Genomic DNA, 23227 nt, shown 5'->3' on the forward strand with positions numbered 1-23227 from the left:
ACAAGGGTTCACTAGGTGACGGGTAGTGAAACAGTCAGTCGTTTACTTAGTTTCCAAGCTACACGGGAAGGGGGGGTGGAAGAAAAAAAGGAGAAGGGCAGGAAGGCAGGAGGGAAAGATAAGTACGTTCACAAGAAATGCAAAGTCGAAATGCATTTAACCAAACCGCAGTAAGAACTGTACAAAGTAGAGCTGCAGCCACAGTTGCCCCCGGCTGCCCTTGCCCACAGCCCCCTAAGGAACAACACATAAGAACCCAAGCCCCGACCCCCCCACCCCAAACAACCCCCCCAAGTATATCCAAGATACTCATTTGCAAAGACGGACGGGTACTTCAAAAGGTTTCCCCTGGAATTAAAAGCCCCCGAGGTCAAAAGTAAAATACCCAGGTGGGCTATAGCCGGTATTCGTAAGCTGATGGAGCTGAAGCACCGGCTTTTTCTTCTCACTGCATCCTTAAAAAGGGAAGCTGCAGGAGCGCGCGGTGCTGGGCCTGTAGGCTGGTCGCAGCCGTCCGTCCGTCTGTCCGTCGCTGTGAGTCCGGCTGTAAGCCGGAGCGCTGCTCCAAGCCGGGCTCAGGCGCAGCACCGCGAGCCGGCCGGCACGGTGCAAGACGAGCTGCAGCGGCACGGGGGGGAGCAGCAGAGCCAGAAACGCTGCTCCTTGCAATATATGATGGATGCGGGACTGGAATAACCAGCTGATGCGGGACTGGAATAACCAGCTAGCTCCTTCTGACCCCGTTTAACACAAAGGGACCTTCAGTGCGTGCTCCGCTGGCGGCAGCCCCCACGGTGCCCGGTGCGGGGGGGACCGGTGCGGCCGGCCGGACCCTGCTGCTGGTGGAAAACGCAGCCAGGGCGTTGCCTAAACCTAAACCGCAGTCCTCAAGGGGAGAAAGGGGCATGTTTTTTTTTAAATGCATGTGCAAAGGTGCATGCATGGGTGCGCAAATGCACACACTCGCTCTCGCTGCCTCTTGCTCGGCACTCGGCTCCCTGCACTAGCAATCGCGCATGGCGTTACTTGGCGAGGGGAGGCACTGGGGAGATTTCTCCCTCCGAAACCCCTCGGTGCATCGTTTCCTTGTCCCCTAGAAGCCCCTCAGCCTGTTTGTGCATTTGCCCCCGCCGAGCCCCTTCCCACCGGCAGAGCCGCGGCCCGGCTCCGGCTCCGGCTCCGGCTCCGGCGGCCTCCCCGGGCAGGGCCAGGCGTTGCACCGACCGGCCATCCTAGCCCTGGGGGGACTCACTCCCGTGAGCCATAAATAACCCCAAACGGCAGTGCGAGCGTGCTGGGGCCTGGGGCAGGGCTGAGCGTCGGGGTGGGGGTGGGGGGGGTTTACTATTTATAAAAGGCTGCACGATATCAAAATCCTCTGTATAAAAACAAACAAAAAAATTGCAACACGGTGCCTAGAAAAACCTTGCGTCCCTGCTGCAACCGTCCTTACCCTTGCACCCGGTGGGGTTTTTTTTGCTCACCCTTTACATAGCAATTTGGCATAGCTCTGTAGAAATACATTCATTATTTTTTCCCCTTTTTAAAAACACTCCCATGGATTTTTTTTTTTTTTCCTTTTCCTTTGCGTTTTCCCCGCGGTTAAGGCCGGCGCCGTCACACGTCGGTGCTGATGCTGCGGCTGCGGGAGAAGGCTTCGCGCATGGCCGAGAGGCGGTTGGGGTTGAGGGCCTGCAGGCTGGCCACGCTCACCGGCAGCTCCAGCTCGTCCTGGCTCGCCGCGGTGTAGCTCACGCGGTCGCCCCCGTTGGGCAGCTCCTCGGGGGGCTCCTGCAGGAAGAAGGTGGGCGGCTCGAAGGGCGAGCAGCCGGGGCAGGGCGGGCGGCCCGGCGCCTTGCCGAAGGGCGAGGAGGCGTACAGGGACGGCCCGTTGGTCAGCACTACGTTGCGGTTGCAGTGGAGCGGCGGGATGTGGGAGTGGACGGCGAAGTCGGGCTCCTCCTCGTCCTCTTCGGACTCATCCTTCTTGCAGCAGTAGTACTGAAACGGGAGGGCAGCGCTCAGCCTTGCAGGAGACAGACACCTTTTTTCTTTTTTTTTGGGGGGGGGTGGGGGCTGTTGCCTTGCAAGAAGTGAGGTGCTTTGCTCGCCAGCTTGGAGCTGGCGGTGGAAAACATCTTCATCCAGCTCATTTAGGGCTCAGCTTGCTCCTCGCGGTGCGGAGGACATTGCACCATCAGTGGCTACGACCGGCACCGCTGCTGGCGATGCTTTCTGCAGCCAAGGAGGGGGCTGCTCCCTGCACCCTGGGCAGCAGGAGCCGGGGGGGGGGGGGTCTTGAAATGCCACCCCCCCGCCCTCCCCACACACATGTCCGGTGCTGTGCAAGACCACGGCCCCGTCCGTGCAAGAGAGCAGCCCTGTCCGTGCAAGAGCGCAGCCCGTCCGTGCAAGAGCGCGGTGCCGCGGCCTTACCTGGAGCCTACAGTAGCAGAGGACGGCGATAATGCAAAGTAAAATGACAGTCGCTAATATTCCACCTGTGATGACCACGGTCCCGGCTGTCATTCGCCCTCCTCTCCATTAACAGCCTGCAAAACAGAGCCCGGCGGGGGTGACGGGACGCGGGGGTGCCGGGCTCAGGGCGACGTGCCCGGTCCTGGGTCCCCCCTCGTCCCCAGCTCCTGGAGTCCGGCTGCTTCTCCGGGGCCCTGACCCGGCTCGGGGAGGGCTCGCTCAAAGTGGCAGCGCTGGGGAGTCGTGTCCCCCCCCCCGGCTGAGCATGAGAGCAGGGGCACCGGCAGAGCAGGACTCGTGCATCACTTGTTTATGTATGGAGATACATATATATATATATATATATATATATATATATATACACACACACACACACACACACACACACACACACACGTGTGTGTGTGTGTGTGTGTGTGTGTGTGTGTGTGTGTGTGTGTGTGTGTATAAAAATATATATACATATTTTTTCATTTGTATAATAATACTACTATATGATAATTATCTCATTTATGGCTTGGCTTGCTCTCATGGTGCAGAGGCCATTGCACCATCAGAGACTACAAGCAGGCTATAGAATATATATATATATATATATGTTTAATATTATAAGAGATACATAATAGATAATATATACACATATCTAGTCTATGTACACAGTGTTGCTAATTAATTAATTATAACTTTTATGTAGCAGTTATAGTTACATATAAGATAGCTCTATCTGCCTTTATAAAGAGAGAGTTATGGACGCCAGTGGCTCCTGCACTGGTGGCAATTCGGTGGGGGGGATGACCCGTGGTGGTGGTGGGGGGGGTCACGGTCACCCACGGCCCCGGCGCTGAGCAGGGTGGCACCCAGGCAGGGCTTGGAGCCGGCAGCGCCGGGATGAGCAGCACAAGCCGGTCCCGGCCACCTCCTTCCCGAGCGCTTCAGCAGCGCTGGCCCACAGCTCACGCTTGCGGGTTAAAAAAAAACCAAAAAAAAGAAAAACCCCAGCCACCCCAGCCCCAAATTACTTCAGCACCAGAGGAAAAGCAGCCGTATCTGTCAGGGATTTCACTGGCTTCCAAAGCAAATAAATCCATGGCATATTTTCAGGCGCTTAATGTCCTGCTAAAGTTGGGTAAGTGCTGAATGGATAAAGCAGTATCACATTTTATGCTGCTGCTGAGCGGCGCGGCAGGAGCCAGCGTAATTTATAGCCATGCGCCACACGCCAGCGAGCGCCGGGCGACCCGGCCTCCTGCCGTGGGCAAAACCCCCCCGGGAGGGGGTAAAGCCGGGGGAAACGGTTGCAAAAAATGCATGAGGGATGTAGAGCGGTGAGACCCTTTTTTGGAAGGGGTTTGGGCAGCCAGGCCCCGGCTCCCGGCAGCACGGTGTGCAAGGACCATTGCACGGACGGGTGCAAGGTCTGCAGCAATGGCCCTGACGGGGGTCCCTCATTTGCTCGCCTCTTAATTACCTGCCGGTCTGCCCTGCGGAGCCGGCATCCCTTCCTCCCTCCACGCCAAACGCCAGCCACGGGTGGCTGAACATCACATTGCAGCCACTGCTTGGGCCAGAGCGAGCCTTTGCATTTCGCTTCCCCCCCCACCCCATAACATACTTGTCTTATTAAAGCTGAGTACCTGGAAGCACTAAACTCTGCAGTGTGCAAAGGCGGCGAGGGGGGAGCAGCACATGGAGACCCATAAGCAGAACAATTCCTGTCTAGACCTCCTTTTTTACATTTGTTCCTAATTTCACGCTCCGCAGGCTCCCAGATTCATATATTCAGTAATAAATATCTCGGTAACAGGAAGTGCTTCGCAGCTCTGCTGTGGTCTTGGCGCAAGTATGCAGCAGCCCCGGTATGAGGAAAGCAGCCCCCCCCCCCCCCCGGCCCCCCCCCCCGGCCCCCTCCTCGGCTCTGGGTGCCGGCGCAGCCCTCGAGCCGCCGCGGCCGCCCGGACCCCTCTGCCCTGTCCCAGCCCGGCCTCGCTGCGGGCAGCATCCCAGCGCATCCCGGCTGGGGCCACGTTGGGTTCAAATAAAGCAGAGCCCAACAACCCAGGAGCCCTGGAAACGGCTACACAAGCTTGATGCCAGAGTGCTTTTTGTGTTTCCTTTATTTATAATAATATATTATTTCCAAAGCCCCTCTAAATGGGGCTGGGGCGAAACTGGTAGCTGGGGAGTCTGGAGCGTGGGAGCCACGGCGTTGGGCTCTGCCCCAGCTTTGGGACACCAAAGTGTCGGATGGGGAACGGCCTGACGCTTGCCAAGCTCACAGCAGCTCCCGGGATGCTGGTCCAGGCACACGAGCACTTGGATGCAGCTAATTCCTGCCTCCCTCCCGCCCTGCTTTGCCTTTGCAAGGCGCGAAGGACACAACGCCGCGACAGCCCCAAGCCATTTCACCGCATTCTCGCTACAGGCTGCTCTGGCAGGAGCTACCGTGTTTCAGAAGCAAGCCCTGCTGCCCATCGGGTCTCACCACGACCTCTACCAACGCAGGTGCAGCGCTCCGGAGGGCACCATCCAGCCCTCCAGCAGCTGGAGAGGCCTCCTGTCCCCAGGGCACGGGCAGGCGGCATTTTCTGGTCACAGCAGCCTTGAAAGATGTGCACAGAGCTCCCAACAGCTCCCGCTCCGGACTGGTGGTGCCTGTCCTCGCTGAAACTCCCCGGGCATCCAGGGCACGGTGACCAAGGCCTCTGTAGGACATAGGCTTTGGGGTTGCTCTGCCCGTAAGCCTCTTCTCTCCCCTCCGCTGTGCCGCCGCGAGGAACTGCAGGGCTTTCCTGGCACGCTGGAATCCAACCCAGGCCCCATAAATCACGGGTGTTTCTGGCCTTGCTGCAGAGGCTGAGTGGAGAAGCCCCCCGAGGAGACGTCTCCCACCCAAGCCCGGGTGAAGGGGGGGTGAGGGAAGCTTCCCGCAGGCAACAGAAAACAGAACACCGCAGAATTGCACTTGGAAATGCAGAAAGGAGAAGGAGGGGGAGAGGAAACCACCCCAAACCGCCACCCCCAGCAGCTCAGCTGAACCCCCCGGACCGCCGAGCGAGCCTGGAGGCGCCTTGCTAGCGGCCTGGTGCCGCGAGAGGCTGCTCACATCTGCGTTTCATTTCTCAGCCCCGAGGAGAGCTCTGCTAGCAGGAGAGGGCCAGAGCTGCTGCGCAACCAGAGCAGCTCAGAGGAGGCCTGGGTGGGAGGACGACTTCAAAGCCCTGGGGGGTGGCCGGAGTTAAGGCCATCTCAAGGGCTCCAGCCAACTCACCCCGGCTAAGCGGGGCTCCGACCGCAGCGTGCCAGGTGCTGGAGCGCTCCAGCCCCGGCCGGCTCCTGCGGACCAGCCGGACCCTGCCTGCCGGCAGCTGCGGGAGGAGGAGACACACGACCACTAGGGAAACTACACGGAGATTTCTTCAGGAGCCCCTCAAGTGCGCAGTTAAACCAGCTTTGGGGATTTGTAGGTGTTTTAAGGACAACCTTCAGACCAGACCTCTAGAGGAATGGGGCCTCCAGCCATCCCATCCCATCCCATCCCATCCCATCCCATCCCATCCCATCCCATCCCATCCCATCCCATCCATCTCAGTCCTGTCCCATCCCATCCTTGAGCCCAGAGCAAGAGAGTCAACCTGAAACCACCATCATGGCAAGCCCCAGAAAACATGTCTCAAATGGGAGTGCTGGTCTCACCAAAATGTGTTTGTACAAGAGCATCTTAACTACGAAGAGCTGCAGACCTCCGTCTGCCCTACTCAAGTGGTGCTACCTGCATTTAGCCCAGGCCAGCTCAGGGGTCCCCCTGTCCTCTGCAGCCAGAAGAGGCACAACCTGTTATTGAACAAGGTAGCTGGGAACTGCCGTAATCACCAGCCTCCAGAAGCTGGAGATGTCAATAAAATTAGGTACCCAACAACTGGCAGCACAAACACGAGAGCTGACAGGATTGCTCGTGTCCAGTACGCCCAGCACCCGGCGAAGGCTAGGGCTTGGGCCCCCCTGTAAAAACGGGACTAAACAAACACCCCCACGCTCAAGCGGCATTTCTGTCAAAGCTTTTGCACCGAGACAGCCCTGTCCTACCTGTCCTACTGACCACGACTCCCGGGGAAGCACCGAGCATCGCTGCGCTGCCGAGTGCGGCCCTTTGCTGTCACAAGGGTGCCAGCACCCTTCCTGCTAGCGCGACAGGGTCCCGGGTGCACTATCAGCCTGCAAGCGCGTGCAGACGCCTCGCTGACGCATGTGCTGCTCATGCCCACCAGCAGCCTGAACCACAAACCATTTTTTTTCTTTTTTCTTCTTTTTTTAAACCAACAGTTGCAACTTTCTGGCGAACCACCTCACGCCTGGAGCTTGCAGAGCTGCCCGGGCGCTGGGCGGCCGTGCCCGACGCAGGACGGCCGAGCTGCAGCGTCCCCGAGCCGGGCAGGCCTGCCACTGCCGCCGAGCTGGGGACATGCAGCCCGGGGGAGCCAGGACCGTGGCCCAGAGCCCGTGGGACAGGGAACAACATGATAATAAATCGGCCTGGGCAGAGGAGAGGGGATCTGAGCCCTTGGTGCTGCAAAGTCTGGGAGCGAGCCCGGCTTGCCCTCACCTCCCGGAGGTAAATCCCGCTGGACCAGATGCTTTTCCACCCCTGGTCCCACAGCAGGTCCCAGGGCTCCGACAGCACCAACCATCAGCGAAAGCCACCGCCCGGCAAGCAGCCACCGGCCTGGGTGGTGGGGAAGCAGCAAATAACTTCGAAGCCAAAGAGAGTCTGGTGGCAAATACAGCCTGATTTCTGCATTTCCCCCGGTTCCTGTAATCCTACCCAGTCAATGAATTAGAGCAGGGCTGCTAGGAACGGCCGGGCAGCGTGCCAGCGGGAGACTCTGCGTTTATGGAGCCAGCGGACAGGGCAGCTGCCAGGAACACAGGCGGAGAACGTGGCTTTCCGTATGAGAAGCACTTCAAGCAGACGGCCCGCATCGCTTCGGTTTGCTCGCTCTCCTCCTCCCGACGGCAGCGTTTCTGCCCTGGGGGCTGATGCTCTGCGTGAACAGCAGGGGTTTAAACAGCCGGGACTCACCGCCGGCGGGCCGGGAAGGGGTGCGTGGGATGCGGGACGCGTGCACCCATGGCTTGGAGGAGAGCAGCTGAGCACGCCCCGGGCTCGACACACGGAGGGACACGGCGTGTCTCGGCAATCGGTGTGTCCGTGTCTCAGCGTGGGGCTTCCCGTGAGCGAGCCCCCCCCCCGCCCCGGTGTCTCCTGCTCTCCCCTGCCCCAAGTTCCCACTTCACGAGCATTAAGCCGGGAAGCAAAGATTTGCGCATCGACCTGGAACTGCCGGTCGCTTTCTGGCAGCCTCACAGCAGCGACTTGGCCTGCAATTAATTGCAGAGTCAACTGGCACTGTTACGGAGGTAATTTCTAGACGGGCGCTCAGCTGAGACTGCAGCACGACCCACGTGGCTTCGCCCACCGCTGAAGCATCCCGGCCCTCCCGCTTGCTGGAACAGACTGACACTGAAGCTCCCACTAATGTCCAAACGGGAAACGATACTTTCAAAAGGCAAGTTATATACAGCGCCACAATAAATTATTCAGCAGCAGGGCTATCGCTGGAGCAGCGCTGAGCTCTGCAGAACAGGATCTCGCCCCCCCCCGGGCTGCTGCTTGCAATGCCGCAGTTTGGGCAAGGGGAAAACGCCTGCACGCCTGAGGACGTGGCCTGGAAAGAAAAGGCGAGCTGGGGGTGAGCGAGCCCTCTGATCCCCCAGATGTTGGTTCAAAGCTCTCACGCTGCTTTTAGCTCCCCTGGCAGCAAGAACAAAGCCTCCACGTGCATCAGGCTAATGCAAGAGGAGCACCGGGTACAGCCGGACAGTTTGCATCTCTCGTAGCCCGAGATAGCCCCCTCGGCCCCCGGGGACTGCTCCTCGGCTCGGCACCGTGCAGCCCGAAGTGCTCCCGGAGCTGCACCGGGGCGGCCAGGAGGGCGAGCGCGGATGGTCGAACGGGCAGCAAGTCCGGTCCATCCGCGAGTCCTTCTTGTCGTCCCGCAGAATTTTATAGCCTAAATGCAATGCTCTCCTAAACGCTGCACGGTAGCCCGAGACCTCAAAGAGAGCTACGGGTTTCCTTTTAAGTCATATAAGGCTTCTCCGACCACTGAGGACGTGCCGTATCCATACCGTGCGGGTGTCACTGTTAGCAGCCGCACCGCCGGAGCAGCCGGATGGCGTGCCGGGCCAGAGCAGCTCCTCGGGAAGGAAACCCAGGCAAGGAGGCCCAGGCTTTCCCCGGGATTGGGCACACAGCAACCGCCACCCTGCATTTGGGGTTTTCCTGAGGCACATCTTGCAAGGATCACAGGAAAACTTAATAAAAAGCAGGAATCTGTGGGACAATTAGGGATTCCACCCCCCCCCCCCAAAAATTATCATGATTATTTTTTAAATAGAAAATTGGCTCTTCCTGAGCCTTTGATTTTTCAGCACACTTAACCAGGCTGCCTTCAAAGCGGATCAATCTCGGGGATTCCTGCCCCGGCATATTGCGAGAGGGAATACGTGCTCCGCCGTAACGAGGCAATAATGTCACTTAACACGACTAAATCACGCCTAATGAAAAATAATATTTGCACAGCTCATCAAAGCGGCGTGGAGACTTACGGAGCACAACTCCAGGCACGAATGTAAACGACTGCAGATGCTAAGCGGCGTGCAACGGTGCTGCCGGGGCTGGGCGGAGGGGAGAGAGGGCTGAATCTGGCCGGCGGAGCACGCTGCCCTCAGGAAACCTGCCCCTGGCAGGGCCCTGGGGACCCTCGAGGGCTGCTACCTCTGCCCGGAGCGAAAGGGAAGGGGTCTGCAGACACTTCAGCATCGCCCGGAGAGAAGCAGGAGGTAATAACCCCGCTCTACCCTTCTGACCCGCTGTAAAAAGACAGGGCGCATGGCTGAGATCAGGGAGAGGAAGAGACGCTCCAAAAAGCATCAGTCGAGAGGGAAGGAGAGCCCAAACCACCCCCGTGCACGGGGCAATCCTGCCGCTGCCCGGTGCACCCGGCAGCCCGGGGTGCAGGAAGGAAACTACTGCCTCGCGAGGTGATACCAGCAGAAGGAGATAATATCTCGTACCAGGCCAACCCCAGGGAAGGGAAAAAGGCGCTTTCGGATGCACAAATCCTTTATGCTGCTGCAACAGTTGTGGGTACCTGCACACAGAGCTGGTTTCCCCGGTATCCAGTCTCCATCCCCGCCGCAGATCCCAGCGCCTGCGTCCTGCGGCTGGAGCGCAGCGCGTCCCTGCCTGAGCCAGCGCGAAGCACTGAGCGCTCCCCGGTCCAGTACATCCCCCCAGCCCAGCACCAGCCGAGCAGAGGTGAGGACAAAAATTAGCTCTGAGGAAGCCACCGGTGCAGCTGGGACGGACTTGCCCCTGGGTCTGACCCGGCCAGGGTGAGCGGCAGCGGCGGGGGCCCCGCCGTCACTCCGCCAGACAGTCCCCGCGGGACTTCGAGAGCTGTTACCAAACCACAGCACAGTGTCACCCTCCGCAGTCCCACCTGTCACAGCCCAAACAGCCACACGCTGCATAAGCACCAGGAATTATTTCCATACATCAGCTGGAAAGCAGGCAGTAATCCAAAACGCACATAAGCAGCCTAAACTTCAAAAAAAAAAGAAAAAAAAGACAGGCCTGTCTTTCTACCCTGCAACATTTAATTGCCTCCTGAATCGAGGCTTAGTCAGCCTGAGATATTTAGCATCGGGGTGAGCAGTTCTTGGTGTTACCAGCTTGAGATAAGCTATTGCAACCAGTGCTAAGGAGGAAGCAAGTCAGAGGGTGGGAAACACCCAACCACCAAAGACACTTCTCCTGGCCGGGCTGTTTTGGAAACCTCCCCTGGCCCACGTGAGCAGCTGGCATCAGCTTACTAGGCACTAACACTAAGTCTCAGTTCTGACTTGTACTTTTTCCTGGCCAGCTCACCAAGCACAGCCCAGGTGCCCTCTCCCTCGCCATCCAACGGGAACGTGCACCTCAGCCGCCGAGCACGGAGCAGGCTGCTGGGGAGCAGGCTGGAAGACCAGGCGGCCTTAATTGTCAGAAAACTGCGCTGAAAAGACACACCAAGGGTGGAAAAAAATAAAGGAGAAAAAAAAAATAAAGGTAATTCTACTAGAAGAAACCTCAGGGAAGGAAACTTAGAAATGATCCACTTCCCTGGACAAAAGCTAGGCTGACTGCACAGAGCGGAGAGTGGAGGAAGACCATAGTTTTTTGTCCTGATCATCAGCAAACCAACTAATGCAGATCTGCATTGAGAAGTGCATCACATAGCAAAGGCATCAAAACAGGGTGGGAAGCAGTCTGGGGTGATATCTGGTTACAGGATCACTTCTGAAACAGCAACTCTCCCCAGCACTGGTCCATTCACCCTGAATTTTGGAAGCTCTTCAGGATGAAAACCAGCCATGGCTGCGCTGTCTGATGAGGCCAGGGGAGCCCAAGTGTCCATGACCTTGGTGCCTTACACTAATAACTCATGCCAGCTTTCCTAGTGTAACATCACCTGGCACATGCCTCGAGAGCAGTGGTTTCGTGGCCCCCGTAGCTCGGACGGGACCGCTGGGACATGCAACGTGAGGTGACTCGCGGCGAGGCGGCAGCTGAGCTGACGGCAGGTTACAGCGGCAGCTCCCAGCTCTTGTTCCAGCGACCTGTCTGGGAGATGAAGCTGTCTTCGGTAGGTTTTACACACGCTGTGACTCATATTGCCACAGTGCAAAAGGGCAAAAACCACCCACAAAGCTCCCGGGAAGTCTCCTGGTGCTGATGGCACTAACACTGCCACTGAGAAGGGTTTGACAGTCCCGGCCTGGAGAGCCTCCGTGCAGGAGGACCTTGAGCCCATACGTCTTGGACATGTCCAAGATGGTGATGGGGACAAGGCTCCTACGGGACAGAGCTACCACACGGTGGGAGAGCAAGGATTTGCCACCTCTGACAGCCATGCAAAGTGACAGGAGAAGCAGCTCTCATGGTGGCCCTCCCATGGTTACTGCTGTAGCTCGGAGGAGTTTCTTGGCTCAGGCCATGCAGCAGAGTCCATATGGAGCCTCATTCTTACGGGAAGACATTGCAGCAAGCGGCTGGGGGAGACCGGCCGAGTCGGCCCTGCCAGGATTCAAACCTCTGCTGTTAGAAACACTGCAAGCTTCAAAGCTGGTGCTGCTTACACCTTTTCACTTTTGCCTCGGCCACAACAAAACCATGCGGACCGACGGACAGCAAAGTGAAGCTCAATGGCTAATGCAGGCAGCAGCTGGCCCCAGCTGTAAATTCAGCCTTCATGCAACATCCCAGCTAAAGCCCAGACTAAGCCCAGGGCCTCAGACCCATACACCTCCGGCCAGTGAAGCAGTGTCATTATAAAACCCATTTTACAGGTAGGGAAACTGAGGCATAGCTCTGCTTTTGAAGCCTGGTATCGTGATGTCTATCAAACGCCAGCCCGTTTCCAGGCCAAGGTGCCTTCCCTGGGCCAGGCAGACGTTGTAAGGAGTAAGGAGGGAGCACAGCCCGGGCAGGCTCCATGCCCGCGCTCACCAGGAACCGCCGCGAGCTCCTGGGCTGAGGGGACCCCGCTGTCACCACCAGAGCTGCTGCCCGGGCACCACCTCCACCACGTCGGCCCCTCGTGCCGCCTCTCCCCTTGCTGTGCCACGAGGACGAAGTTTTCCTGGAGCTTTTCCTCCGGTGCATCCCTGACAGCCTGCCACGGCGACTTGCTCTTACTCTCCTTGGGGGATCACCACCGGACTTTGAGCCCGTAGCTTTCTACTGAGCCCCTTGGGAGGATCCGACCTCAGAGCACCCCAGGGAGGCGGGCGGCTGTTCCTGGGGCACCTGGGCAGGCAGACACGGGCTCCGGGTCTCCATGCAAACTGTTTATTCTTGCTTTTCTCTCCCCCTTCCCTCTCTCCACCTCTGCAGCTCTCCCCTCTCCTCCCAGTCACTCCGAGTGTCCCTTTGCCGGGTTTTCACCTCCCAGGCCCTGCAGATCTCTCCTCCATCGCTCCCTCGCGACACCAGCCCGCTGCAGTGACCTTGGGCTGCTCGTGCAAGTCCTCCTGCCGCAGGAGAGCGGGTGAATCCCAAGCTCCGGCTCCAGCCCACCGCGGAGGCAGCGCTCTGCCGGCGAGGAGCCCCCAGGCTTCCCGAGCAACCCCCAGCAGCCCCACCCGGGATCCCAGCACAATCCGCCTTCTCGCCTTAAAAACACCCCAGAAAACCACAAACGAGGGTACGGAGTTTCCATAGCTACAGCTCCACACTGCTCTCGCAGAGGCTCAAGTTCAGCCTGTGTAAGGAAAAGCAGAGGGTTTTTCCCATTCCGGTCCAACAAGGTGCTAAGACACAGGACTAAAGCCGAGAATAAAGCAGAGAAGCTGCTCCGGGCGGATGCGGGCCGGTGCGGCGCGGGTTCGGCCAAGCCCTTAGAGACAGCGGGAGACCACGCCAGCAGCGGGTCTGCAACGACTTAGTGCTCCGACTAATTAAGATTCGCTGTCGACAGGACGCGGGGACTCAGGGCTTGCCTGCTCCACACTGCTTGTGCAATGCAATGCACACGCTTCGTCTGGTGCCAACGCTGCGGTTCACGGCACAGGACACACAAAATTGCTCTGATTACGAACGAGGAGGCTGTGGGCTTCCTCACTGCTTGCGACTGGGAGTTTTCTTGCAACTACAGGCAGTAAAACCCCCTTATATTACCCTTTTAATAAGAATTTATCATTGCTGCATCAGGGGAATGGATGCAGACAACAGTCTGAGAGGGTAATTTCCGGCAACTTATACTGATCCATTTCCAGTAAATTTTCCTTTTTCCTCACCTTAATTCAATTACAGCTTTTCCTGAGCGAAGAGAGAGGAAAAGATATAACTCGGAGGAAAGGGAACCCACAACAACAAAACAGGCATAAGCAAAAGGCAGAAAAGATTAAGTGTTTCATACGGCTCCGCTGAAAATCATCATTTGGCAAATAAAGAAACAGCCAAAACCCTTCACACAAATTGTTGCTCCTGAAAACACGTGGGCTTAACAGAGCTGCTGAGATCAAATGTTTGAAATATCGACTGTTCCCAGGGATAGCATCTTTCAGAAATCAAAACACATGATATATCACAACGTGATGTATCTTTTGCCTGCCACCAGCATCCGAGCGACGCAGCCGCTGCCTTTGAAATGACTCCTCGGCGCTGGCGAGGCCCTCGAGAGCGAGGCGCTGATCCGGGCTCCCCACGCACGACCTGACGAATTTCCTCTCCCTTCCCAGGAGCCGGATAAACACAACTGCTGGCACCGAGTGCCAGCGGGAGCGGGGGCCCGCGAGCCCGACGGGAGCCAGGGTTTGATGCCGAAACCTTCGCGGCTCTCAACTCTGCAGCTCCCAGGTGCCGGTAGATGCGGCAAATCCATGCTGACATCTTCCCGAGCAGTTTGCAATTTCTGCCTTGTGCAGTTAAACGATGCCTTGCTTGTGGCACCTCAAAGGACCAGAAAATGCCCCAAAAACAAGCCTCAATCAGCGCTCTGAATCGCTGCTCACTTGGAGTGCTTTGCCTCTACAAAACGTGTCCCTCCTCGGCCTTGCCGAAGGGCAGATGGGCCGGGATACCCGGAGCACTGCACTCGCCGCGGATGGCCTCTGCTTTCTGCAGCCCCGGGATGCAGGTTCCACCAAGCCCAGCCATGATGCACGTGCGGGATCACCTCCATCCAGGCCGGACAGCCCACGGGTGCGAGCGGGAGGAGACCCGCATCCCAGAGCTGCCCGGCTCTACCCTCCGAGTCCTGGCTGAACTTCCCCTTCCTTCACTCCAACGGTGAGCAAGTTCACTGCAATGAGCTCACTTCACTTCAACAAGTTCACCTGGACTTGGTGGGAAGTACGCACGTTACACTCTTAAATAACACTTTCTGCCCCAGAGCAAATGCACGCGGATGGGATGGATTGGGAATCCACAGCCGAAGTGGCAAAACCTCCCACCAAGCCTCCATGGACTCTCCGAGCTGTCTAGACATCACCCTGGCCACCGCTCATCTGCTGAAGCTGTTGCCACTCCAGCAAGCGCAGCTCCAGCAAGATCTCTTTCTGGTTGGTTGAACTGGGACATCATGAAACTGTACAACACTGCGGTATTTGAGTTCCTCGGCAGTGTCGGAATCCACATCACACAACATACTTCTTCTTTCAAGGTTCCTGCAAATGTTTTCATCTGTATTTACTTCTGGAAACCTTCCCTTTTCTGGCAAAACCCACAGTGACATCCTTGCAGTGTTTCTAAGATTTACATGTTTCTAAAGCTCAGCAATTTTACCTCTCTGCAGTCAACAGTACTGATGTAGCAATATTTCTGATTTTTATTGACTACCAATCAAGTCAGGTAACATTTGTAAGACCCACCTTCGTCTGCCCCTCCGACATCCAGCAACGCAACTCTGCATTTACGAAGGTACCCAGAACGCAACCAAGATCAGCGCTTGGGCTGCCAGGAACCCGCATCGTCTCTTGTGTTTTCTATAACCTATTCAGTTTTATTTAAAAAAAAAACAAAAACAAAAATGTGATGCCAGGAACTCAAGGGAGAATACGTGCAAGCAAGAAAATCCGACTTTCTGTGGGCTGAATCTGCTCCCACGAGCTACCTCGAGAGGCAGGAATAACTCCTGGGAAGTCAGCGATGCTAAACTGTTGCAAATCAGAAGCAGCGAGCTGGAACTGCCTAACGCTAATTGTGTAAATATTGTGGCTGCCTCTCTCGCCGGGGAGCGTGCCTGGCCCCGGCGTCACGCCGGCGCTGGCCGGAGGGGCCGCGAGAGCAGCCGGGCTCAGCCGAGCGCAGGAACCGAGCGCCGCGGACCCGTGCGTGCCCTCGGGGCTAACCACGTGCACGTCTGCTCCCTCTCCTCGTCTGCACACGAGAAGGAGCCTCGGGGGGAAACCCACGGGGACAGACATAAGTTTGAATTATTTCCCCTGCCCCTATTTTGTCTAAGATCCTGCAAAATTAGCTCAATGGCAAACCAAAGTCAACCCTTCTTATCCTGCCCCTCCCAAGTTCACTCCCGCCCTTGCAGCACGGCTATTTTTCCCTACATCACATCAATAATCTCTCCAGGCCTTAGTTACCCAGCAGGCAACACCAATCAGAAGGAGATGCATCCTTTTCCTTCCATGCGAGAGCTTTACAAACTGCATCCCTGCAAATCCCTGCCCGCCTGGGCTTGCAGGGGAGCCTGGAAGAGGTCCCTGGTTCTGCCTAGCAGCGAGGCCAGGCATCTCCCAGGGCAGCTTCCAGCAGCCAAGGCGCTGGGACACTTGCTCGAAACGGAGTCTCCGGCAGCCTCCGTACGGTATTTTTTCCCCGGAGGGAGTCCAGCTTGGCTTCCCACCAAGGCCGCAAGATCTCTGTGGCCCTCACGTGTGTTGTGTTAACTCAGCGGCCTCCCCAGCAGCAGCACGAGAGCGATCGCGCCGCGAACGGTTTCCGCAGCGGAAGTTGGAGCGGAGTCAAGTTGCAGCCGCTCGCTGCAACCGGGGCATTCACAGGTCGGTCAGGCTTCCCTTAAGCAAAGCTGATCTTTACCATACAATCCATCCCATAATATCAGCAGTGCGTGGGATGAAGGCTGCGCAGGCTGCCACTAGAGGGGACGCGTCGATTTTAGCAGCGCTGCAACGGCAGACGCCGGAGAGCAGAGCCCGGCTGCCAGCGCGCTCTGGGGCGACGGCTGCCGCGTCCAAGCCACCGTGGAAAATCGGGCACGGGAAGGAGCAACGCGCCCAGCGAGAGACTCCCTGCGCCAAACAGTTTTTAATCCCTCTGCAAAAGACGGACCAAACAGTATCATCTCCGTTTTACAGCGCAGGCACAGATGGACAGAAACAGAAAAGAGTCAGTGATTTGCCAAAGCCCAGGCAGCAAAACCCATGACAGATCTTAAAACCAAACAGCTCCAAAAATACACTGAGAGCAAAGGGAACCCAGACATCAACGGCATGGCGAAGCCGAAGCGACAGCCGCTGCTTAAACGGGGAAGCCTGCTCCTGCCACGCACAAGCAGCGGTCTTCAGACGCGGCGGTCTGTCCAGATGATTGCACTGTCACTGCCAGTTATGTCAGAAAATATTATATTATTTCCTGGGGGAAAAAAATAAACATACAACCCAGGGGAGAAAGGTGGAAAATTGGGGATAAAAATGACCAGAACTGCAGGTATGTAATTTTTCTTGCAGGAAATCATCCCTGTAAGTGGATGTTTCAACAGAGCAGCAATTTGCATGCTGTAATACAGCCGCTTTCGGGCCCGGCCAGCACTTCCCCGCCAAACCCCGCTGCTCGCAGGCACGCCGCGACGCGACCACAGCAACCACCAGCGCCGGTGAAGGCCACGCATCGCCTTGTACAACAAAGTCCCAAAGCTCCCTCGTGTGCGGCCGGTGCCGGTTTGCAGGTCTCTGAGCCTCGAGGCGTTTTGATGCGCTGGAGCCTGGGGGGGCCGGGGCGGCGCGGCCGGGGGGGCCGAGGGCTTTGCAGCTGCGGCGCGGTCCCCGGGGCGTTTCAAAGCACTCGCGGCACCAGCGATGCGGGTGTTTGCCTTCCCGCAGGCAGCCCGCTGCCTTTCGTTAACGCTGGTATTTTCTCCCCTTTAACCTCCAGCAGTCTGAAACGCCCGGTGAGTAGAGATAATCTGGCTTTTACTGATTTTAGCTCTTTAGGTACAAGCAGAAGTGCTACAAAGGGCCAGTTCTGCCCGTGATGGCCAAGTCTAGACCGAGACCCGCTTTCCAGGCAGCCGGGAACAAGGCACCGCTCCGCACGGGAACGAGTGGCAGCACAAAGGACATCTCCCACTTTGCCAAGAGCCCCGACAGCACGAGGGAGGGCAATCACGGCTCTCTTCACGGAGGCCCCACCACCTGCAATTCTCCCAGTCTAACTAACTTCCACAGTTCAGACCTTTTGAACTTGTAACCAGAGAAAAGCCATAGCGTGGCCTCAAAACCACACCTAAGCTGGCAATGCGGAGGGCTTCATCCCCCATCCATCAAGGAGATCATCATCTTTATCCCCTGCCAAAAAGAGGCCGATTAGTGCAGCTGTGGAGGGAGCCTAAGCTGGAGTGCAGTGGAAATTGAAAAAAGCCCTGCAAGCTCTTTAAGCAAAGCCTATCTTCCAGGCTGGCAGCTTCCGATGGTTATCTATCTCACTACCTAAGTTTCCTGCAATTGGTATCTCAGAAAGCAAGGAAGAAGAGAAAAGGGCTGCAGAAGAAGCTGTAGTTACTGACCTGCGTGAGGGAAGAGCTGGAGCATCGGCACATAAACAGAAGCGAGCGGCAGACGGGAAGGAGCAGGCTGGGATGTGCGGGCTCCGCTCCGCTCCCGCGGGCACGCGCCGGCTGGGCTCCACCGCGGATCTGCCCCCGGCTTAGGCCAGCACCAGGCGAGGCCGGAGGAGGACTTGGGCAGTGGAGAGGGACCAGCAGCGAGCGCCGGGGACGGGTGCTCCCCGGAGCAGGGCAGCGCGCTCGGGCGAGCTGGAGGCCTCCGCCAGCCTCTCCGACCACGCTCAGCCCCAGCTCGCTCCCAGGGAAAAACAGCGGCAAAACAGCGTGAAAGATGTGGGAGCACGTGACCCGGTTTCCTCCCCATCGCTGTTCTCTGAGGTGCACGAAATTAGCGGTGAGAACTAATCCCGTTTGCCCTCGGGCCGAGGTAAGAAGCCGGGAGTAATTTCCGCCAGGAGAGCTTGCAGATGGGAAGCTGGTGCGAGTGACAGCAAAGCCACCGCTCCTCCCTGCTGCCACATTTTAGCAGCCTCCTTGTCACCTGGGTGAGGGGGGGGGGGATGGCTGGCACTTCGCTTCTGCAAACATTTCACTTGCCTCATTCTCTGCTTTTTTTAATAAGGACGCTATTCACTGAATGGGGAGATGATGCATAAAAGATGTAGTCTGCAGAGCACCTCCTGCACCTGCCTCGCTGAGCCCTGGGAACGCTCGCTGCACCTCCCCGGCCTCCTCTCCCCGGCTGGACGGTCTCGCACCCCCTGTCTCTGAGCTGGTGACTTTACTCACTGCAAATGAGAATATTTTCTTCTCAAAGCTTTGGGGAGGGCTCTTTCGCCAGCTTTCCCTGCTGACGTGGACCCCACCGGGCCATGATGGTGATGTGAGAAACCGCTCTGCTGCTGAACCCCGGTGGGTCCCCCCAGCCCCAGCGGTGGGGTTGATCCCACCATCACTGAAGTAAACAGAAAAACTCCTCATTTCTTCCGTTTGGATCAAGTCCCTGGCATGGGTAGGACCCTCTGAAACTTGCTTTTGAGTTTCTTGTAATTTTCTTCTAAAATGTCCTTCAGGAAAAGGCAATTAGCACAGGGCCATTAAGGCTTTCCCCACTGCACGGCCAGCTAACTCGCTGGGAGTCTCTTGAAATAACCTTTAAACAACAGATCCTGTCTTGTTTGCTGAGTGTTTCTGAACTCAACGGTAATGCATCCAGATGTCAACTGCGTCTACTGTAGGCCTAACTATTTCTGGAAACACACCAAGGGCAAATTGCTTGGATAATGTCAGATATTGTTGCAGAGAGAATGTGACAAGTTTCCATCTCTTTGATGAAAGCCGTGGAGCAGAGACGAGCATCACGGGGAGGCAGAGCTGCGTGCACAGCACCCTGCCACGCGCACAGGCCCGCACGGAGCTGCCCGCGGTGCCCTGTAGCTCGTCCCCGATGTGATCCTAGGCAGGTGCACGCCGCGCGCACGCCCCATCGGGAGAAAATTAGGGTACTGCCAAGCAAAGCTTGACGAGCTCAAACTGCCACGCTGATCCCGCTGGTTTGTTGCTACGAGTGGCTTTTTTTGTCGTGCAGATATGAAAGAGGGAGAATAGCACTGGGAAGAGCAGGTAGGGGCTGAGCTACCTCCGTGGCCTGGCAAAATCCAGCAACAAGTCTAGGCTCGTGTTGTGCCATTATTCCGAATGAAGCCAAACACCAGCTCTGACCCATCCCAGGTGCTTGAAAAGCAAGACAAAACTCTGTCCCAAGTGAGAGAGTGCACAAAGCCGCCCCAGCACCTGAGTCGTCTCTTGTCCCCCTGCCCCGGGCTGCCGAGGAGCACCAGGCACCTGCGGAGGGAGGTGCCGGCACGGCCCGACAGCGCGCCGGGCTGCAGGTTACAGCCGGTGCTCCACCAGCTCAAGTGGAAAACGCGCGTTCACAGCAGCGTAGGATGGGGTGAAACAAGCTGCACCGGGATTCCCGAGCCCAAAACACCTCATGCGAACGCAAAGCGGGCTGGGAGCCACAGCCGCCGGGGCGTGCGCAGCTTTACCCGAACGCGGTTTTGCCCACCCAAGGATTGATGCCTTCTCCAGCAAGCGTTCACCTGGAAACACGATCCCAAATGGCCACCGCAGCGCCAGCCCTTGTGATCTAGGCCTAAGTCAGCTCCTTTCCCTTTCTCCTTTCCGTGCTGTGTCCGACACGGGGCACCATCACCTTGAGACCCGCACAGCCCACAGGGACTGGTTCGTCTCCCTGTGCCCCGAGCCACTACTAATGGGTCGTGGCTATCAGTAAGCTTTCCAGGGAGAAATGTGTCCAAGGATATTTCAAAAAATTACCAGAATTTTTAATTCTTTTCCCAACCTTTCCAGCTGACCTCTGTGCCAGCCTGCTCTCTCGGTGCTGCAGGGCGCGGAGGGTCCTAGTGCTGGGCTTTCTCCAGGCTGCTCTGTCCCAGCACGAAGGTCTCAGCCGTGACCTCAATGTGGCTGGAAGGTCTGGAGGGGGTCAGACTCCATCACCCAATGTATTTTAAGTGCCTCTGCCAAGCTGTGGTGTTTGAACATATGTTTTTTCCTCAGTCAAAAGGTAAATAAATCCTGTAATAAATTGCATCATGAGGAGAGAAGGAGGTAACAGAGCAGGACAAGGGAAGGAGTGTAAAGCAGAACAGGAACTAGCTGCAGGTTCAGCCCACACCTACCACCTCTCCTCCACTCCCTCCCTGCTCTCCTTGCACGTCGAAGGGCGGCATCGCAAGCCATGCCCGTGGGAGCCCTGCAAGCCCTTCCTCACGGGCCACATCCTGCCCCCCTTCACAGCACGACAGCCAGGTACCCCAGCATGACATCGAGCTAGGACTATATCTTACGACACCACTGGCACGGTTAGGCGCTGTACAGCCAAATGAAACGCCCAGAGGTTGGAACCTGCGCAGATACGTAAATGCCATACAGCTCTGGTCAACGGCAAAACTCCTCACCGAGCTAACCCCTGGGAACCGAGGACCTATCCTGATGGGCCCGAGGGTCGGCGTCAGCGTCTCTAGGCTGCAAGGAGGCAGCTGAGCTCCCTGGCTGTGCACAGACACCCAAGGGCACTGAGCACCCCAGTACCTTCGTGGATCTGGCCCCCAGCAGAATTTCCAGAGAAGCCTCAGGAGGTTCCCGTAGGTTGTTCTTCATCTTTAGACATGGGAAGGCCCTTAAAAAGACTTGAGCCAACACGTCACTGAAAATGAGTGGGTCCTCTGCTACTCAGCCACTTCCAAAAACGTCCTCCTGAGATTGTAACTCTGTGAGGCAAACGTTCAGACTGGACTCTCGTATCACCTACACGAGGGTTTGGAGAGCGTTGCAATTACCACGGAACAGGATCGGGATGAGACCTGGCAACTGGAACTACCTACGAGGCTTTGCTGGAATGCAAACAGAAACGCGACGGAGCCGCAGCTAATAACCACGGCGCCGTTAACGTTCTGCGACTCTTTGGTGCTCAAGGAGGCACGCGCGACTCAGAGCTACCTGCATTTGCAATCTGCGCTCACCGAGAAGGAAGCAGAAAGGAACAAGTGCCGAGCGGCTGCTTCCTCTCTTTCCCCTCACATCGCCATGTTTTCCGTAAGTGAGAACCAACGTATGGAGGGGCGATGAATCACTGCCAGCCACTTCAGGGAGCATTTTCTTGAAGTTCTTTATATCTTTTGAGCGCCAGCACCAGTCCCTACGAGTTGCTGTCATCGTTCTGCACAGAAATCAGAGCGTGTAGAGGAAAGAGGTTTCAGGTTTAATTACAGCTGCACGGTCTTTAAGGTGTTTGAATTGTCTTTTCACCAAGTGACAACTTTAATGCATCTTCCTGCTTGATTCAGAAAAGAAGAAAAACAACCATAGAGGGTTGCAAACAACCTTTCTTTGTTCACATGCCATCGCAATGGTGCCGGTGCCTAAGCGCAGGTGTTTGCACAGCTCATGCATTTAGTTTATGAACAATGCACATAAACTATTGTCCCTCAGCAGCATTGTATTTTAGACGCTTACATGGCGAAGGGACTGCCTGAAAAACCCAATCACACGGGGCACTACTGCTCGAATGAGGTCAATCAGGAGAACTGTCTGCACTCCAAACACATTGGGATACCAGCCAGGCTTCCCAAAATGACAGCCATCCATCATGGTGACTTAGGAATTCTATTTTCCCATTTAATTGTTACACTGATCTCACTGCTCTTTTTAGGCTGGAAGACAATCTGTTGAACCTCCAAGTGCAGTCTTCTCTTACCTTTAATTTACTCTGACAGAAACCTGTCTGCCTTAATGAGTAGGAGCACACCCCCACTACCTTCCGAGTTTGGTGATCCGTTATGTCAGACATAAATAATCCTGTCTGGAACCACTCAATACAGGGAAATGAAAAGCCATCTTCCCTTGGGAGCCTTCTCTCTCCCTCCCGCAGACCCCCAGCTTGCAGACCACCTCCAAGGCACTGAGCAACGTCCATGTGCAAACCCCGCTCTCGGGTGAGAGGTGCCGACGGCCACCGAGAGCGGCCGGTTTTGGCCCCACGCCGAGCGCGCGAAGGCGGACGAGCCGTCCCCGGAGCGGGGAAGGACGCGACCCGCGCGCCCGGCAGGGCACGGCACCGAGGGAGGCCTCCCACCACGACCCCGGAGACGCTCCCACGGCCTCCTCCGCGCATACGGCTTTGATAAAGACATGGCAAGAACCAGCGAAACGAAGCCGGGAGCACCCCGCTCCTTCTCATCCCGGCCCAAGGTGCTGGGGCTCGACCGGTCCCCCCGCGACAGGGCAGCAGATGCCGTGCAGGTCTCCAGGTCCCTCTCGGCGCCGTCTGCTCCCCCCCCCCCCAAAAAAAAAAACCCCTTCCTCGCCGCAGCTGTCACGGCGGGGCGAGTCCTCTGCCGCTCCCCCCCCGCGGCCGCTGCCGGGCTCGGGGAGCAGCCATCCCACGGCGGCTGTGGCGAGCAGGAGCAGCAAGTGCGGCTCAGGCTGGAGCGGGGGGAGCGAGGAGGGGGGACGCGCTGCGGGAGAGCCCGGCGCTGCCGCGGACGGGGCCCGGCCGGGAGCGCAGGACGCCGGCAAAGGCCGGGGGGGTCCCCGCGCAGGCACCGCCGCCCTCCCCGTCCCTCTTACCTGCAAACATTGGAATTGCGCCTTGCTCTCTCAGGTGAGGACCGCGTCTGCCAGAGGCTCCAGCTCGGAGAGCATCAATGCAAAAATAGAAATAACGCGTTAAAAAAAAAATAAATAAAAAAAAAATAAAAAAGAAACCGATTTACCGTGCAAAGCGAGCGAGACGGGAGCGAGCGCCCTGGCGGCACATGGCCGGTCCCGGCAGCCGCGGCTCTGCGGGGGAGCGCGCT

General features: G+C 57.2%; 1 protein-coding gene across 1 annotated transcript; it reads right to left on the reverse strand.

The window, feature by feature from the left end:
* Window positions 1-488: 488 nt before the first annotated feature.
* FAM163B (family with sequence similarity 163 member B) lies at window positions 489-23227 on the reverse strand. The gene is made up of 3 exons (XM_026094484.2): window positions 22998-23227; window positions 2437-2552; window positions 489-2001 (listed from the first exon to the last, which is right to left on the reverse strand). The coding sequence occupies exons 2-3, from the start codon at window positions 2527-2529 to the stop codon at window positions 1618-1620; spliced, it is 477 nt and encodes a 158-aa protein (XP_025950269.1). The 5' UTR covers window positions 2530-2552; window positions 22998-23227; the 3' UTR covers window positions 489-1617.

The sequence above is a fragment of the Dromaius novaehollandiae genome, chromosome 20, assembly GCF_036370855.1.
Source record: "Dromaius novaehollandiae isolate bDroNov1 chromosome 20, bDroNov1.hap1, whole genome shotgun sequence".
Taxonomy (NCBI): Eukaryota; Metazoa; Chordata; class Aves; order Casuariiformes; family Dromaiidae; genus Dromaius; species Dromaius novaehollandiae.